The sequence below is a fragment of the Hevea brasiliensis genome, chromosome 3 (genome assembly GCF_030052815.1).
Source record: "Hevea brasiliensis isolate MT/VB/25A 57/8 chromosome 3, ASM3005281v1, whole genome shotgun sequence".
In the NCBI taxonomy this organism is placed as follows: domain Eukaryota; kingdom Viridiplantae; phylum Streptophyta; class Magnoliopsida; order Malpighiales; family Euphorbiaceae; genus Hevea; species Hevea brasiliensis.
Genome location: NC_079495.1, coordinates 102,220,507 through 102,239,919, shown reverse-complemented (window position 1 = coordinate 102,239,919; position 19,413 = coordinate 102,220,507). Strand labels below are relative to the sequence as shown.

General features: G+C 39.8%; 2 protein-coding genes across 2 annotated transcripts; both read right to left on the bottom strand.

Moving 5' to 3' along the window:
* Nucleotides 1–200: 200 nt before the first annotated feature.
* Nucleotides 201–2,826, bottom strand: LOC110653592 (uncharacterized). The gene is made up of 2 exons (XM_058144243.1): nt 1,221–2,826; nt 201–813 (listed from the first exon to the last, which is right to left on the bottom strand). The coding sequence occupies exons 1-2, from the start codon at nt 1,457–1,459 to the stop codon at nt 555–557; spliced, it is 498 nt and encodes a 165-aa protein (XP_058000226.1). The 5' UTR covers nt 1,460–2,826; the 3' UTR covers nt 201–554.
* Nucleotides 2,827–16,406: 13,580 nt separating this feature from the next.
* Nucleotides 16,407–18,661, bottom strand: LOC110653590 (uncharacterized). Its single transcript, XM_021809302.2, has 6 exons — nt 18,213–18,661; nt 17,916–18,128; nt 17,658–17,824; nt 17,009–17,090; nt 16,827–16,895; nt 16,407–16,707 (listed from the first exon to the last, which is right to left on the bottom strand). The coding sequence occupies exons 1-6, from the start codon at nt 18,330–18,332 to the stop codon at nt 16,537–16,539; spliced, it is 822 nt and encodes a 273-aa protein (XP_021664994.2). The 5' UTR covers nt 18,333–18,661; the 3' UTR covers nt 16,407–16,536.
* Between the last annotated feature and the right edge of the window lie 752 nt (nt 18,662–19,413).

Sequence of the window (19,413 nt, the reverse complement as noted above, 5' to 3'; positions counted from 1 at the left end):
ATTGAAAAAAAAGAATCAATGAAGTTTAATTTAATATATCTCAACTCTCAAGTTCAAATGTCAACTCTCAAATTCGAATATCAGCTAATGGTACCACCCTAACATAATTAAGAGAAATTAAAGAAAGATGGTTTATAGAAGGCATACTTCAAAAATTTATGCACAACTTAAAATGGCAGATTTTCAAGAACCAGTCCATCTTGAATCCCCATTTGCACCAGGGTGTTTATATATGAATATACACATAAAACATGTAAAAATGTCTGCTCATTGGAAAGGAATAAATAAAGGTGAATACACTAGTGGTCTATAAGCTTTCCCTAGCCTGGCCTGAGATGGGATACTCTCCTACTTCTAACATTTTTTACCAAAAAAATAAAAATAAAAATAAAAAGTAGGCAGCTACCCGGTAAAACCCACTCACCCCCATGAGTGCATAAGCCTACCACATTCAGCAGTGCAATCCAAGTGGCAATAGAAATTTATCGATCAAGTGTGCTGAGTCTCATACAAGCATCCTCATGTACAAAAACAGGGTATTGAGTGCTCTAAGGTTATCCCATGGCTACGCTACTCGGATTAGATACAGGAGGGTTGCCCCAAGGACCATAAACACTATTCGATGAGTTGAAGGCAAGGTAATACAGAATTCCAAGGATGACACTTGCAAGTGCCGAGACAGTACTACAAGCAAAGACTTCTGGTTTTACAACGTAGCAGTAGTAAATCCCAAAGTAGAAGCTCACTTCACCATGCTGATCATTGAGTGCAGCACCAGTTAGCAAGAGAAGAAAAGCTATCACAAATGCGAACCTGCATGTATTATCACTCATTATGAAATAGATCTATTACTAGCAAAGAAAAAAGAACACATTTACATACATGAAGATGCTTCTATGGTGACTTCATAAACAAAAATTAGGATGAGAATAGAAGTTAGTCTACATGAACATGCTTAGCTTAACTCAAAGACTTTGCTTTTCTTCACGAGTTGTTCGCAACTTAAATATATTGCATAGAGAGAATTTTTCTAAGTGGAATCAGAAATCCTCTGTTGAAGGGTAATCTTAATATCATGCTGAATAATTTAAACATTGTAATGGCACAGAACTTCAAGGTGACAAAGAAGGAGAAACTTATAAATTGTAATTGTGAACCCTAAAAGCTGCAATTTATAAACTTGAAATAAATTTTATCCCCAAATGATCAATGAAAATTACCAGGAAACAACAAAGCAGGCTGACGCTATTGTCCAATTTGAGTTTGAAGGGTTGGGGTTTCTTTTGCAACAAATACACCCAGTTGCAACATTAAGAATTACTTGAGCCATCAGGAGTGCCACAGCTAAGGTTAAACCAAGAGCCAGTGCAGAACTCCGGGGAAATGTGCATTGAGTAGCAGATGTGAACTGAATCTCAGAACCCTGAAAGATTACAAGTGAAGTAAGAAAAGAAAGCATATTAGAAATGCAGTAAGCTATTTTATAACTGCATCATTCAAACCAAAGATCACTGTTGACAAGATATAGAGATCAGTACGCATAGAAAAGAACCAGTGATGATAAAGAAGAGCCTTAGCCTTTTTCTATATCAGCTAATCCATGAATATCTGCTGAGATTATCAACAAGAACAGTTAAAGAATAACATCACATTCTCATTACCTATTGGACATGCCCCAATTATAAATTGATCCAACACCATTAATGTCATCTAGCAATCAATAAAGGAAAATCATATTCTCAACTTTGCAGTAAGCACAACAAAGCCATTCCGTTCATAGAAAAAAATGCAACATATTGGCGTAATAGTATTGCACATGTTCACACTCACATTTGCACAACCATATACACTTCATTAATATTACTATGTCATTTTAGGATGGCAGAATTATATGCCATAATCTAATGTACACATCAATCATCATGATTGCCAATCCCGATTTCATGTTTCCCATCCATATGATAGTATAAATATTGTATCAGGAATGAGGAATTCCTGAGAATGCAATCAAAATATCTTCACAACTAGGAAAATTGAGAATGTGAACACTTCATAGTGTGATTGGTGAACCTGACTCAAGGTAGCAGAGTCCAAACAGAATAAAACAAATTTTATTTACTTCATAAACCAGAAGGACTGCCTAGCCAATGAAAATAAGATTATAAGATCATTACTCTAGCATTAGGGAGGTTTCTTCAGAAAGAAATATCAAATATTCACAAGGAGGAGTGCTGCTGGAACCAAACAAATCCATTGGCCATTCATGTAACAATGGAAAAACATGCAACTTAGAATCATCGCTACGGCAATAAGAAATGAAGAGGATAAGTCAAAGTCAATGCAACTCATGGTAGAATCAACTCAAGCAGAGCAATCTTTAGCAACGCATCCACCAAAAGCTGTGACATTGCTCTCTTTTAGATCAACATCATGTCAATTAGTGATAACGCAGTATTGGACAAAGGTAAAAGTAAGCCTGTAATTAACTGACAAAACCATTAAGTTGACACAGAATGTTTAGGCAGACCAAAGTAGCGATTTAACCCATGCATCCACCATATGAAGTAACATTCCTCACCTTTGACGGTTTTGTATCAGAGGCATTGTAATGAAAAGCCTAACATCTGGCTATCAGCACTAATAAATTCTTGATGGAAGACAATTTACAACAGCAGTTAGTGAATTATAAGGTGAATACAATGAGTTAGGTAACTGAGAGGATGGTGTACAAAATGGAGAAAAGAAACTATTTTCACAATTGGCCTGCTTGCTTCCTGTTCCTGGTATCAAGAACCATATGCTTTTGGAAACAGTTTTTTTGTAAGCTTGTGCAAGCTTGTGCTCTACTCAACGCATCCTCTTTATTTTTCAGAACAGGAAAAAGTTGCTTACTACAATCTCAAAAATTGTTCCCCAGAAAAGAGTACAGAGACACTTTAGTCTTAGCAATGTCTCCTAGTTAGTTAAGAAAGCATATTGAGACACACAATAACAACCTTAATCATAACCAAACAATGTCTAAATTTTATTGACTTGTTTTGCAATAGGAAAAGAAAGAGGCAAAGAATTGGATGCTACGATAACCCATGGGCACTTGATCAACTTCAGGAGAAGACTAACTTTATACTCATGCGATTCCCTAACACGGGGTCAACAAAATCACCTAAAAGTATATTCATATTACTTGTTTTAATAGCCATGAACGATTAGATTAGATATTAGTTGCTAACTGTTTATATACTAATTTTAAAGTTGATTGTGCCGTTGGATGGATTAAATGATATCATCTTTACTTTGGTCAAAACACCCTAGAGGACTTTTCAGGAACAGTCCCCCTCTACCTGTTAACGCTGAAAGCTACCACTTGTTGTCGATCGAACAGAGCCTATCTGAATCAACTTCTTATTTTCTGTAAATTCTCTTTTGCTCAGTTAGTCTCAGCAACCAAATTAAGAAATAGTGCAACAAACAGCAAGACAAAGATTAACCAATCACCAAAAAGTAGTAACAGAGAAACCCACTTGAAGGTTACAGATAAAAAGAAGATATAATTACAAAAAGTTCAGAGAGATAAAAAAAAGTCTTTTAATCCTGGTGGCTTCTGCACCAAAACCTGTAGCAGCTGACAATAGCCCCAAGAAACCCACAACAACGCACAACACCAAGGCCTTTCTTTCCATATCTTTCTCGAAGCTGCTCTTGGATCCGCAATACAATACAAGAAACACCGGTGAATTGGTGGCTTAAGTCGGTATGAGTACTGATAGAATCAATGGAAATTAAATATGCATAACTGATAGCCCTTTATATAACCTTTGAATTTGTCTGCTGTTGGGAAGAGTTAGTTAGTATAGGACTTGGAGTCTCGATTATACGAGTCCTATGCATACCAGGACTATCCAGATAAGCAGGGCCTGCGTATGGCAGCTCGAACTTTATCCGGTTCACCTGTTAGCCGATTATTTGGATACTCGCTCATGAATATGTAGGCGCTGTCGTATCATTTCTCTCTTTCCAAGCACTATCTTTCGTTCTTTATAAACAGGGTCTCCCCCACTCTCTCTCTGGAATCGGGCTCTCTTTCTGAAGATGTGCCTCTTTCTCTGAGGAGGAAACGTAAAGTTGGTGATGTACTGTTATACGTGCCAGTGTAGACCTAATCTATCGTGGGCTGAAGATGCAACGTGTAAGCTTGTGCGGTAACATCTATTTATTAAATAAATATATGATAAGTTTATTAAAAATTTATACATCTTGGAACCGAATTAAGGTAAGAATTCTTATTAAATTATGAATATTAAATTGATGAGGGCAAAACTGAAATATTATCAATTGTGTATTTAACATGTGGATTTATCATCTATCTTGAGCTTATAATAAATAGAATTTAAGTAAAAATTTTTTTTTATTTTCTTATTAATTATCTTAATATAAATTAAACTTTTTTGAGTAAATTATTTTAGTGAATAATTAATTTTTGCATTGATTTTATTATTTTCATGAATTTTTAGTTATTATAATTTGAATTTTGAATTTGAATTTTGAATTTTAATTTTATTGCATTTAAATGCTTTCATGATGAGATTATTTGTGCAATGTTTGTAAAATTAAAAGGGAAATACAGATTAAAAAAAAAACAAAATTGATATAGTTTTATTTTTATAAAAATCTAAATATCACATTATTAAGTCTTTTTTTTTTTCTAAATTCATTCAATCTTAATAATTTTATTCTTTTAAATTGATATTCTTTTAAATTTATAAGATTTAGTTAATAAAAATATACACTTTACAATATAAAAGTATTTGGTATCTTTAAAAATAAAAATTATTAGTTATGAGATATGCTAATCCTAATTATCATATCTTCTCATTTTAGAAAACTAATTCAATTTGGTTGTCAAAGCTAGCTCATAAAGTCTAATTTAATTAAATTGATTATAATTTTTTTAGTTTAAAACTTAACATCTAGATTAATGGTTCTATTTGAGAGAGTATTAACAATAAATGATCTTAAAAATGGAATTATCATATTTTATCATTTAATTGATTATAATGAAATTTAATAAAATGTGATATTTACTCAATATAGTTAATTTAATAAATAAAGATGAAAGGCTCAATTTTTTATCAACTAAAGCTCAATTATGTTGGAGAGCACTTTAAAATACTTTTACAGTAAATATAATATAAATAAAAACATAATTATATTAATAATATATCTGTCGCTAATTCATACAAGCTCTTCACTAAACCTTTTAACAACAAGAGGCTAATTCATATTAATCTGTTGTTAATATATTTAGCTAATTCATACAATGTAACACCCCAAAATTTTAAATTTTATTATTTTATGAGTATTATTGGTATTTTAATTTTATTTAAATTTTAGAAAATTTTTGAGATTTTTCGGATTTTAAAAATCGGGTTCGATTTTCCGAAAATATAAACTTTGATTATTTTTAAAAATTAATTTAAAGACCACGTGGCAAAACTAAAAATATATTTGAAATCTACGAATTTTTCTGAGTTTTTTGAAATTTTTTCGGAATTTTTGGACCTCGTTTTCGATCCCAAGGCAGAGTAAAAAATTCAAAATTTTGTATCTTGAATCGGACCGGCCGAATCGAACCGGACCGATCGGACCTGTCGAATCGGACCGACCTTTTCTTTTTCTCCCTTCTTCCTCCCGCGCACGTCGACCTCTCTCCCTTCTCTCTCTCTTTTCTCTCTCCTCCCTCCTCCCCTTGCCGCGCCGCCGCCTCCTCTGCCTTCCCACTTCGCCGGCGCCTCACCTCGGTCCTCCCCCACGGCCGGCCGCCGCCTGGAACGCCGGAAAACGGCCTCTGAAGGGACGCGCAGCACGCGCGGGATGCTTGGACTTCCCGGCCGAAATCCGGCCGATCCGGCCACCAATCGGACCGGGTCTTGTGTCTAAAATCATTTACTCGGCGAGAGCTTTCCATAGACACCAAGAACGCCGAAATCCATCGAGCGGTTTGTCCGATTTTTGCTCGGGAAGTTTTTAGCCCATTTCGACTTTTGGGCTAGATTTCTCACAAACCGTGAACCCCACGAGAAAACCGAGAGTACCAGCGCGCTCCACTCGTCGAGAGCTTCGCGGCGACATAAATTTCGAATTTTTCTGACACCGTTTTTCGGTGGGTCCCACCGAACTTCGCAGTGTTTTTCCGAGCATTAAATGAGCTTAGAAAATTCTGAAAAATTTATGTGCTAACCCCCGTGTTATGGGCTTCGTGTAGGTATCCTCAATTCGCGGAAATTCGACAGTTGTCCGGGTCTGTGAATTTCCGGCCAGACAGACCCGTTACCGGAAAAGTCTCCGAATTGGATCGAGGTTTTGGCTATGCCCCCATTGTCAGACATCCCGAGCGCATCCCCGAAGTCAGAATCGGCAAAGGTAAGCCCGAACCTTGCTTTTTCCTAATTTTCTAGTGCTTAAATAGGATTAAAAATCTATAAAATATTCGTGGTAGCTTAGAAAATTATGATTCTTTTTGCAATAGTCTAGTAATATTGCTAAGGACCGCGGGGCAAAGTTTTAGAATTTTTAGAGCTTGTTTGGATAGTTTTTGCAAAAATGATCAATTATGAAGACTAAATTGAAATTTTACATATTGTGATGGATGACTGATTTGATGGGCCCAGGAGGGGCTGTGTGATGTGATTGAGTTGTTGATAGATGGATTGTGAATATAGAAGTGCGTTTTTAGCCCTTTTGCAGGTTGGGTAGGTCCTAGGTATAGGGGAGACTCTGCTGGATTTTCGACACGACTTAGGACGTATTTGGTCTTTTTCTTTGTTTGTATTGAGTCAAATTTATTAAATGATTGTAATAAAATTGTCAGGTGAGCTGGGACAGCCTTCTTCCTCCGCCCAGTCGCCTCAGTGACCACCGTCAAGTCTGTGAGTAAAATATTAATTTTAATTGTAATTTCAATATTATTATATGTTCAAGCATGCCCATGCATCACTTATATGCATATATTTATGTAGTTAAACTCTAGGCACTATTTATATTGCATTCATAACTGTTAACGTGCCATGGATGTTGTCGTGGTAATTTGGAGCAGTGTGCGTGCGTGTGATGTGGTGTGGACTATGGATAGGACGGGTAGTCACGGCTTGAGTTCTTCGCTGGGACCCGATCCTTCGAGGGGTAGTCACGGCTTGAGTTCTTCGCTGGGACCCTCGATTTGGTTTATTAAGCGAAAGTCCGGCTTGAGTTCTTCGCTGGCACCAGGTTGGATTTAAGAGAGCTGTATAGGGGATCAGCTCCCATATATTATGATTAATGTTACAGGGTGCGTAAGTGCTCCAACTTACCTTTTGATGTTATGATGTGAAAATGTTGTTGATGTTCATTTCACTCTACAGGGTGCATTAGTTATAGAGATTATGGTTAAAATTGATATTTTACTCTCTGAGTCGAACGCTCACTCCTGTTCAATATTTTTCCATGCCACAGGAGGATATTTTTGAGGTTAACCTGCTTCCTTTCCTCGCAGGTTGTTTATCAATATTTGTATAATTTTATTAACTCCTAGAATTTCCGCATGTGTTAGAAATGTTTATTTAATTTGGGTCTGTAAACTAAATTATTATTGTGGACCTGTAGAATTATTATATGCATGTTTGATGGACTGGATGAGGGAGCTGAGCTCCCATTTATCTTTATGATGATATGAGTATGTAGAGGGTGAGCTGAGCTCCCCAATAGATTGTCTATTGCGTTTACAGGTCGGGTGAGTCAAAAACTCCCCGTTGAAAGGTCCACTTTATGGCCAGACTCTGTCCGGTTGTTTTCTTGAAAGTGGGCCCAAATGGGCCTTGGAATTGGGTTAATGAATAGTTAGGCTTACTATGGGCCTCGGGGGCTTTAGGCTGGCCCAGGTCCTAGTGCCGGTCCGGCCCATAGGTTGGGTCATGACAGATGTGGTATCAGAGCTTAGGCTCCAGATTCTTAGAGAATGTTTGTCTAAAGTGTTGGGAAAAGTCTACTAGGAGTCACATGCGGAAAAATAGGGTCCACATTCGTCTTGCATTGTCATCTTTGCTTCTAGTTTCTGCTCCATATATTGTGTATAAATATGAGTCTATAGAGCTGTGTAATGTGCAGTTTTGAATTTTGTGGGCTAATGCTGCTGAATTTCAGGAAAATGCGTAGAAGCAGGAGAGCTGCCACTACACCAGAACCAGATGTGCCTGACGAGGTATCGGCACAGGATGAGGCGCCTGCCCCGAGAAGGCGGGGTAGGAGGCCTAGAGCTGCTCAAGTAGAAGAGCAGATGCCAACAGTTCAGGATCAGTCTTTCATGGCACAGGGTCCCATGGACCCAATGGCAGCTACTCTAGCTGGGTTGCAGAGAACCATCGATATGATGGCGCAGTATATGGTCCACCCTCCACAGCAGCAGCAGTCCACCGCACCAAGAGGGGAACCTTACAAACAAATCATCAATTTCAAGAAGTTGGTGCCTGGTACTTATGATGTGTCAGACGATGCATATCGGTTTTTGGATTCTATGAGACAGCGAGAGCAAGTGCGATTGACTGATAGAAGACTAATAGAGTGTATACAGCATGTCATGGGGCCTATGCCTAGACAGTGGATGAATGACTACGTGTTACCTCGGATGGAGGGTTTGTCGTGGACTCAGTTTGTGGAACTGTTCATCAATCGGTTTGTGCCAGAAAGCTTCAGAGATCAGAAACAGTGGGCCTTTGAGGCCTTAAGACAGAATGGTAGGTCTGTAGATGAATATGCTACAGAATTTCTGGAATTGAGCAGATATGCCCCTACAGCAGTAGCTACAGAAACTATGAAGGTGAAGAGATTCCTAAAGGGGCTTGACAGGAGGTATGCGAACCTGGCCATGATGTCTGATCAGTCTTTTGATGTGGTGGTTGATCGAGCCAGACAGATTGAGATTAGCTATGCTGTGGATGACAGCGGAAGAGCAAAGAAAAACAGAGCAGAGGGTTCTACCGGTGTTCCCCAAATGGGTACTCCGGATAGTGGTGGCCAGAGTAATTACAGAGGAAAGAGTAGGAACAAGAAAAGTGGTTTTAGACACAAACCTCGAGGATTCAGACCAGGGTACGGATCCAGCAGTGGTCACAGTTCAGGGTACAGTAGTTCTGGGTCTGGTTCAGGATCCTCTTTGGCACCTTGTGCACAGTGTGGAAGAGGACATTCAGGACCTTGTTTGATGGGTTCAGGAGTATGCTTCAGGTGTGGCCAACCAGGTCACTTTGCTAGGGAATGCCCCGTGTTCAGCGAGCCACAGATGGGGTCACAAGGTTCTGTTGCAAATGTTCCTCGTCAGTTGTATCCGGGTGCTTCCAAAGATGGCGATCGATTCGATGTACAGGGCCGAGGACAAGGGGGACGTGGATTTGGAGGCAGATCAGGAGGTAGAAGTCAGTATCAGGGTTCTGCCACTCAGGGTAGGGGTCAAGCTCGGGTTTTCACCCTGACCCACCAGGATGCTCAGGCTTCAAATGCAGTTGTGGCAGGTATTCTTCTGGTCTGTTCTTATGAGGCTCGTGTTTTGATAGATCCGGGTGCTACGCACTCATTTGTCTCCCCTGTGTTTGCCATGAGGTTGGGTAGAAACCCTATAACCTTAGAATACCCTTTGTCGGTAGCTACCCCACTTAGTGACAACATAGATGTAGATATGGTTTTTCCGGGTAGCCCAGTGGTAGTGGATGGAAAGATCCTCCCAGCAGACTTGGTGCCTCTACCAGTAATGGATTTTGATGTAATTTTGAGGATGGATTGGTTGGCAACTCATTATGCCACCTTAGACTGCAGGAACAAAAAGGTGTATTTCCACATACCTGGTGTGGGAGAGTTTAGCTTTGATGGTGACAGGAGCGTGGCTCCATATAATTTGGTGTCAGCAATTAGCGCTAGAAAAATGTTGAGGCGTGGATGCCAAGGGTATTTGGCATTGGTGAGAGATACATCTGTAGAAGGTGTTAGCATGGAAAATGTTCCTGTTGTCAGAGAATTTATGGATGTCTTCCTAGAGGAGCTTCCAGGGTTGCCACCAGGAAGGGAAATAGAGTTTTGCATTGATGTTGTGCCGGGTACAAATCCCATATCAATGCCACCTTACAGGATGGCACCAGCAGAATTGAAAGAGCTAAAGGAGCAGCTATAGGAGCTTTTGGAAAAGGGTTTCATACGTCCGAGCACTTCACCTTGGGGCGCTCCTGTTCTATTCGTGAGAAAGAAGGATGGGTCATTGAGGTTGTGCATTGACTATAGACAGCTGAACAAGGTGACTGTGAAGAACAAGTATCCACTTCCTCGGATCGACGATCTGTTTGATCAGCTCCAAGGGGCTAGATTCTTTTCCAAGATAGACCTGCGATCAGGCTACCATCAGTTGAGAATCAGGAATGAGGACGTGTCCAAAACGGCATTCAGGACAAGATATGGTCATTATGAGTTCTTGGTGATGTCTTTTGGACTCACTAATGCACCAGCAGCCTTCATGGACTTGATGAACCGGGTGTTCAAGCCATTTTTGGACCGTTTTGTCATCGTATTCATAGATGACATTTTGGTATACTCTCGGACCGAGGAAGAACACGTGTGGCACTTGAGGATGGTGTTGCAGACTTTGAGGGAGCACCAGCTATATGCCAAATTTTCAAAATGTGAATTTTGGCTAGAAAGCATCTCATTCTTGGGACACGTGGTTTCTAGTGACGGCATTCAAGTGGATCCCAAGAAAATTGAAGCTGTAACTGATTGGCTTAGGCCTACAACAGTCACTGAGGTGCGAAGTTTTCTGGGTCTAGCTGGCTACTATAGGCGTTTTGTACAGGATTTTTCCAGGATAGCAGCTCCCCTAACTAAGTTAACCCGGAAGAATGTTCCATTCATTTGGACAGATGACTGTGAGAAGAGCTTCCAGAAGCTTAAGGAGTGTCTAACCACCGCCCCTGTGTTGACACTACCTATGAGTGGTGAAGGATACACCGTGTACTGTGACGCCTCCAGAGTTGGCCTAGGGTGTGTTTTGATGCAGAATGGAAAAGTAGTGGCTTATGCTTCAAGACAGCTGAAGAGGCATGAGCAGAACTACCCTACCCATGACTTGGAAATGGCGGCTGTAATCTTTGCACTGAAAATCTGGAGACACTACCTGTATGGTGAAGTGTGCGAGATATACATCGACCATAAGAGTTTGAAGTACATCTTCCAACAGAGGGACTTGAACTTGAGACAGAGGAGATGGATGGAGCTTCTGAAAGACTATGATTGCACCATCCAGTACCACCCTGGGAAGGCCAATGTAGTGGCAGATGCTTTGAGCAAGAAATCTTCTGGTAGTTTGGCGCACATTTCAGCAGAGAAGAGACCATTGATTCATGAGGTACATGAGTTGATGGATCAAGGTTTAATCCTAGATCTTTCAGATGAGGGGGTATTATTGGCTCATTTTTCAGTGAGGCCAGACTTGCGGGACAGAGTTAGAGTATCCCAGCACAGAGACCAACAATTGATGAAGATCATAGAAAGAGTACAGCAAGGTGAAGGTGGTGAGTTTGGATTTGCCAATGATGGCGCCCTAGTGCAAGGTTCTAGGATATGTGTGCCCGATGTGGACAACCTCAAGAATAAAATCATGCGAGAGGCACACTACACACTGTACAGTGTCCACCCAGGTTCCACCAAGATGTACCATGATGTAAAAGATAGCTACTGGTGGAATGGTATGAAGAGAGACATAGCAGACTTTGTGTCCAAGTGCTTGACTTGTCAGAAGGTGAAGTTTGAACACCAGAGACCGTCAGGGAAGCTGCAAGAGCTCCCTATCCCAGAATGGAAGTGGGAAATGATCACTATGGATTTTGTGACTGGGTTGCCTCGTACCACGCGAGGATATGACTCGATATGGGTAATTGTAGACCGTCTAACCAAATCAGCTCACTTCTTGCCTGTGAAGACTACATATTCTGTGGCACAGTATGCCCGGCTCTACATTCAAGAAATAGTCAGATTGCATGGAGTTCCGGCTTCCATAATATCTGACAGAGGGCCGCAATTCACTTCTCGGTTTTGGAGAAAGTTGCAGGAGGCACTTGGCACACAGTTGAACTTCAAGATGACTTTCCACCCTCGCAGACGGACAAATTGAAGGACAATCCAAACACTGGAAGACATGCTTCGCATGAGTGTTTTGGATTTTGGAGGTCAATGGGATGAGCAGCTAGCTTTGGTGGAGTTTGCCTACAACAACAGTTACCATTCCAGCATAGTGATGGCACCCTATGAGGCACTATATAGAAGAAAGTGTAGGTCTCCTCTGTGTTGGACAAAAATGGGGGAAGCGAAAGTGCATGATGTAGACCTAGTGCAGTACACTTCAGAGGTAGTTCCCTTAATCAGGGAACGACTGAAAACAGCTTTCAGTAGGCAGAAGAGTTATGCAGACCCCAGACGGAGGGATGTGGAGTTTGCAGTGGGCGACTATGTATTCCTGAAGGTTTCTCCAATGAAGGGGGTCATGAGGTTTGGAAAGAAAGGCAAGTTGGCACCTCGGTATATCGGACCTTTTGAGGTTACTGACAGAGTTGGAGCAGTTGCCTACCGATTGGAACTACCACCCAACCTTTCTCATGTTCATCCCGTATTTCACATCTCCATGCTCAGGAAATACATTCCAGATCCTTCTCATGTACTACAGCCGGATGTAATAGAGCTAAAAGAGAACTTGACATTTGAGGAGTAACCTGTAGCCATAGTGGACTACCAAGTGAGACAGCTAAGATCAAAACAGATGGTTAAGGTTTTATGGAGGAGCCAGTCAGTGGAAGAGTGCACCTGGGAGTCAGAACGGGACATGCGTAGCAAGTACCCTTATCTGTTCAATGTATAATCATATGCTTTATTCTGCCTTGTGTAAAATTCGAGAACGAATTTTCTGTAAGGGGGGAAGAATGTAACACCCCAAAATTTTAAATTTTATTATTTTATGAGCATTATTGGTATTTTAATTTTATTTAAATTTTAGGAAATTTTTTGAGATTTTTCGGATTTTAAAAATCAGGTTCGATTTTTCGAAAATATAAACTTTGATGATTTTTAAAAATTAATTTAAAGACCACGTGGCAAAACTAAAAATATATTTGAAATCTATGAATTTTTCTGAGTTTTCTGGAATTTTTTCGGAATTTTTGGACCTCGTTTTCGGTCCCGAGGCAAAGTAAAAAATTCAAAATTTTGTATCTTGAATCGGACCGGCCGAATCGAACCGGACCGATCGGGCCGGTCGAATCGGACCGGCCTTTTCTTTTTCTCCCTTCTTCCTCCCGCGCGCGTCGACCTCTCTCCCTTCTCTCTCTCTTTTCTCTCTCCTCCCTCCTCCCCTTGCCGCGCCGCCGCCTCCCCTGCCTTCCCACCTCGCCGGCGCCTCACCTCGGTCCTCCCCCACGGCCGGCCGCCGCCTGGAACGCCGGAAAACGGCCTCTGAAGGGACGCGCAGCGCGCGCACGACGCTTGGACTTCCCGGCCGAAATTCGGCCGATCCGGCCACCAATCGAACCGAGTCTTGTGTCTAAAATCATCTACTCGGCGAGAGCTTTCCATAGACACCAAGAACGCCGAAATCCATAGAGCGGTTTGTCCGATTTTTGCTCGGGAAGTTTTTAGCCCATTTCGACTTTTGGGCTAGATTTCTCACAAACCGTGAACCCCACGAGAAAACCGAGAGTACCAGCGCGCTCCACTCGTTGAGAGCTTCGCGGCGACATAAATTTCGAATTTTTCCGACACTGTTTTTCGGTGGGTCCCACGGAACTTCGCAGTGTTTTTCCGAGCATTAAATGAGCTTAGAAAATTCTGAAAAATTTATGTGCTAACCCCCGTGTTATGGGCTTCGTGTAGGTATCCTCAATTCGAGGAAATTCGGCGATTGTCAAGATGCATTAATTCCGGCAGGACTCGTTACCGGAAAAGTCTCCGAATTGGATCGAGGTTTTGGCTACCCCCATTGTCAGACGTCCCGAGCGCGTCCCCGAAGTTAGAATCGGAAAAGGTAAACCCGAACCTTGCTTTTTCGTAATTTTCTAGTGCTTAAATATGATTAAAAATCCATAAAATATTCGTGGTAGCTTAGAAAATTATGATTCTTTTTGCAATAGCCTAATAATATTGCTAAGGACCGCGGGGCAAAGTTTTAGAATTTTTAGAGCTTGTTTGGGTAGTTTTTGCAAAAATGATCAATTATGATGACTAAATTGAAATTTTACATATTATGATGGATGACTGATTTGATGGGCCCAGGAGGGGCTGTGTGATGTGATTGAGTTGTTGATATATGGATTGTGAATATAGAAGTGCGTTTTTAGCCCTTTTGCAGGTTGGGTAGGTCCTAGGTATAGGGGAGACTCTGCCGAATTTTCGGCACGACTTAGGACGTATTTGGTCTTTTTCTTTGTTTGTATTGAGTCAAATTTATTAAATGATTGTAATAAAATTGTCAGGTGAGCTGGGACAGCCTTCTTCCTCCGCCCAGCGCCTCAGTGACCACCGTCAAGTCTGTGAGTAAAATATTAATTTTAATTGTAATTTCAATATTATTATATGTTCAAGCATGCCCATGCATCACTTATATGCATATATTTATGTAGTTAAACTCTAGGCACTATTTATGTTGCATTCATAACTGTTAACGTGCCATGGATGTTGTCGTGGTAATTTGGAGCAGTGTGCGTGCGTTGGCGTGCGTGTGATGTGGTGTGGACTATGGATAGGACGGTTAGTCACGGCTTGAGTTCTTCGCTGGGACCCGATCCTTCGAGGGGTAGTCACGGCTTGAGTTCTTCGCTGGGACCCTCGATTTGGTTTATTAAGCGAAAGTCCGGCTTGAGTTCTTCGGCACTGTGTTGGATTTAAGAGAGTCAGATAGGGGATCAGCTCCCATATATTATGATTGATGTTACAGGGTGCGTGAGTGCTCCAAATTACCTTTTGATGTTATGATGTGAAAATGTTGTTGATGTTGCATTTCACTCTACAGGGTGCATTAGTTATAGAGATTATGGTTAAAATTGATATTTTACTCTCTGAGTCGAACGCTCACTCCTGTTCAATATTTTTCCAGGCCACAGGAGGATATTTTTGAGGTTAACCTGCTTCCTTTCCTCGCAGGTTGTTTATCAATGTTTGTATAATTTTATTAACTCCTAGAATTTCTGCATGTGTTAGAAATGTTTATTTAATTTGGGTCTGTAAACTAAATTATTATTGTGGACCTGTAGAATTATTATATGCATGTTTGATGGACTGTATGAGGGAGCTGAGCTCCCATTTATCTTTATGATGATATGAGTATGTGGAGGGTGAGCTGAGCTCCCCAATAGATTGTCTATTGTGTTTACAGGTCGGGTGAGTCAAAAACTCCCCGTTGAAAGGTCCACTTTATGGCCGGACTCTGTCCGGTTGTTTTCTTGAAAGTGGGCCCAAATGGGCCTTGGAATTGGGTTAATGAATAATTAGACTTACTACGGGCCTCGGGGGCTTTAGGCTGGCCCAGGTCCTAGTGCCGGTCCGGCCCATAGGTTGGGTCGTGACATACAAAGTCGTGGCTAAAAACTTTTAGCCTAACAATTTCAAGCACCAAACAGTTCGCTCACTTTGTTACCTAAATTACACCACCTTTGATAGCATTAAATTAGCAGTAGCTGAAGTATAATTGTTCTAAAGAGGGAATAAAAAGCCTCAATAATGGCAAATTGGTAACAGGGACCTTGGCAAAAACCTAATTAGGGTTTCAGATAGTGCCAACAAACCTAATTGTTATTATTATTATTAATCCAGCAAAAAGCCTCATGAAAAAAACTGAGGCCTTTGATGGTACTTTTAATGTTTATATGCAAATTAATAGTCAATTAAACGAAGTAGGTTATGGATATGTTTTAGGGCAGATTACTGGAATTTTTTCAGAAATTTGTTAATATTCCTATTTATATATATATATTTTTTTACTTTTATAATACTTTAATCATTCGATTAAAATAACATATATTTTAATTATGTGACTTTGGTTTGAATAACATTTTAATGTTTAAGATTGATTAATGAAATATATTAAAAATATAAAGATATCATTAATTATGATAAATTAGTTTTAAATTTGAATTTGCCTTATATTATATTGACATAAATGTAAACAAAGTTTTCTTCTAAGAACCAAAAAGAACAAGATAACATTTGTTGCAAAAGATATTATTGAAAATAGTCATGCTGGCATATAGTTAAAATTGCTTTTTACTTGCATTAATATGTAGATTACACTAGATTTTTTTTTTTTTAATTTTTTGAGTTGGGGTATGGAGGAAATGGTGATTCCAACCTGTCTCTATCAAATAAGTAATACGATTTTAGCCGCTGAATTTATACTTGAATGTTAATTTCATAGAACAACAAAATAAAATTTGTAGTAAAAAAAAAAAGGGGTGGGAACTAAAACATGAAATTAATACAACTGCCTCATTGAAGACCATAAGCAAGTAATGCCCCAACTGCACCAACACCAGCCACCAACCCAATAATGACTGCAACTGGAGGCAAACCACCACCTATCGCTTTTCCAGTGTTCACATCATATCTTGCAAACCTCTTTTTGGGTGCTATGCATTGTGGACATACATATGTATCCGGCTGAAAAGAAAAATAATAAATAAAACCAAGAGAATAAAATTTTAGAATTAAATCATTAGGTAATTAAGTACGTATCATTTGATCAGGAACTAAAGTAAGGAGATGATAATTGATCTTGCCTGCTCATCAAAAGGCTTTTGTGCAGTGTATATGTATCCACAGTCAAGGCATATGTGAGTAGCTCTAGCCTGCAAAATACTCTATAGCATTAATACTGACAGTGACTTCATCACAAACTAGAACATTCAAGCATGGAACATTGTAATAGAGCAAAAGAAAACTGAGAAAAAGCTTGCATTGCCTTCTGAGCCTCAGTCAGTTTTCTTCCAAAGCGAGGAGGAGCTGGACGCTTTGTAAGTTTTTTAACATCTACTTCTGCACCTCTGCATGCATTGCAATAAAGATATATCAACTGCAAGGAATATATGTTCTTCTGAAAAATAAACAAGATAAAGTATATGATTCTGAGGGCTTCAGTCTTATTTTTAGGCATTAATGCTTCACTTGGTTCATGGAATTGGATAAGAGTATTGTTTTTTTTTTTTTTTTTTTGCTTTTCTTTTTTCCATTAACTAATTACTAATGAGACGTGCATCAATAAAGGAAGATAATGGTTACTCATTCTTGGAATCCTAATTTCTACAATCAAGTGTTTTGAGTACTCAAAAAATTTTGATTTTGAGGGTGAATCTTGGAGCAGTAGTAAAATTGTTCTTTTGTACTATTACAAAGGCTATGAGTTCAAGGAAACACTCAATAGCTCAAATCGTTTTAATTACTTAACATATTATTACCCATCACATTCTACTGTGATGACCTCCTTGTTAGTACACTGCCATGCAATTTGATACATATTTCTGTCCAATTTTACAAATGTACTGGATTGTTAATTGTTATACAATTGCAACAAACATAAACTAACATGTGAAAGCAGTAAAAGGAAAGAGAACCTGTTAACGACAAAGTAGATAGAGTCTGGTTTTGCTTGGATAGCAGTTTTAGTGAATCCTAGCTTATCAGCAGGCCAAAGTTCATCCCCAAAGAAGCTGCTAGTGTACAGCACCTGATCCCCTGCTTTTAGTCCTGCTTTAGCTGCATTTCCACCCCCATCTACAGCCTAAAAATCCCAATAGCATCACAAGTTTCCATTAGCAACCTTAATTTTCAGGGGACAAGAGAGAACAAAAATACCTAAAATGAGGACTCACCGTGATGACCACACCACCACCACTCTTTTGACCCAGAGTGAGGCCTAGTGGTTTGTCAACATCAACCTCAATAGTCTTTGAAGCTCCAGCAGTTCTTGCAGTGATCTGAAGCCCTCTTCTTGCATTGGTGAAATTGTTCTTCTTCTCAGCTATGAAGATCTCTGAGGAACCCCTTTTGGCATCTTGAAGTGATAGACCTTGAAAAGCAGTTCTCTAGACAGACATATAGACAATTGTTTAATTCAGTCAATGAAATTCCCGAAAATATAAAACAGGAGTTTGATCAAGAAAATGAACCTGGCATGGAGAGGATAGTATTGGTTTGGGGGATGCAGTTGGAGGGGCTTTGATGGAGTGGTTCCTGGTGAAGGTGGTGGAGCAAGAAGAGGAGGACCCTGCAATCACAGCTGAAGACATATTTGAAGGTACCAAAACAGATGAAAGAGTCTCTTGTTAAGGAGTTTCAGTTAGTTAAAGGCATGTACAGTAGTCATTGGGTGTTGGTCTCGTTGAAGTTTGTGGATAGAATTGCTCAATTGCATGAGCAGATAATTTTCTAGATACACTCGTAGGGAGAGCCACACGCCTTCATTTCGATTCCACAAATCATATTAAAAAGAACACATTTTGTGCCAGGAAAGAGAGCCACAACCCACAAGCTGTCTTTCCATCCCATGGGTTACAAATCTCCCATATTTTTTTTCTTAAGAAAAGGATATATCATTAAAAGAGAGCCCTTAAAAGCCCATACTTACTTCAAACTCATAGCTCAACGCAAAATCAAGAATTATAGAGCCCTAGAACCAAACGGGTATGACCTAAAATCTTAATTCCAACCGCTCTGACACAGACGACATCTCCTTCGTGAGCAAAAATCGTCGACTACTAAAGGAGAGCTGCAAAACAGAACTTAAACACACATGGGCTTAATAGCGGCAAAGAGGAGAATAAACACCCTACACCCCTTCTCGAAACAGCCAATCTATCCAAGGCAGCAACTTTCTCCTCAGAGGTAATAGGAAAAAGAATGCCATGCACCAACCAGACAAACACCCAAGGCTAGGAACCAGCGTCAGAATGAATCAGAATAAGACTCAGCATCTCAATCTCATATAGCCTAAATGAAGGTGGAGACAACAACAAAAGTGATTTCAAGTAGAGATAGCAACAAGTAGAATACTTGCGAAAGTTACCTACAGAATCCAATTAGAATTCTCAAAATTCAAAATCAGAAATTAAGCAGTTATCCGATCTACCTCGAAAACCCTCTATTGGAACCCAAAATGTAGAGGACAAATAAATAAATAAATAAATAAAGCCAAAATTATACACACCCATTCTCCACCGACGGAGAGAGGTTGGAACCACATTCGGACTACGCCCATATGGTTCAAAGGCAGGGATGGATACTGACCACACTAGAGACACGAAACCCTTACACTTTGGGAAATCTTTTTCACTCTGTTTGGGAAATCTTTTAAGCTCTGTTTGCGGAATC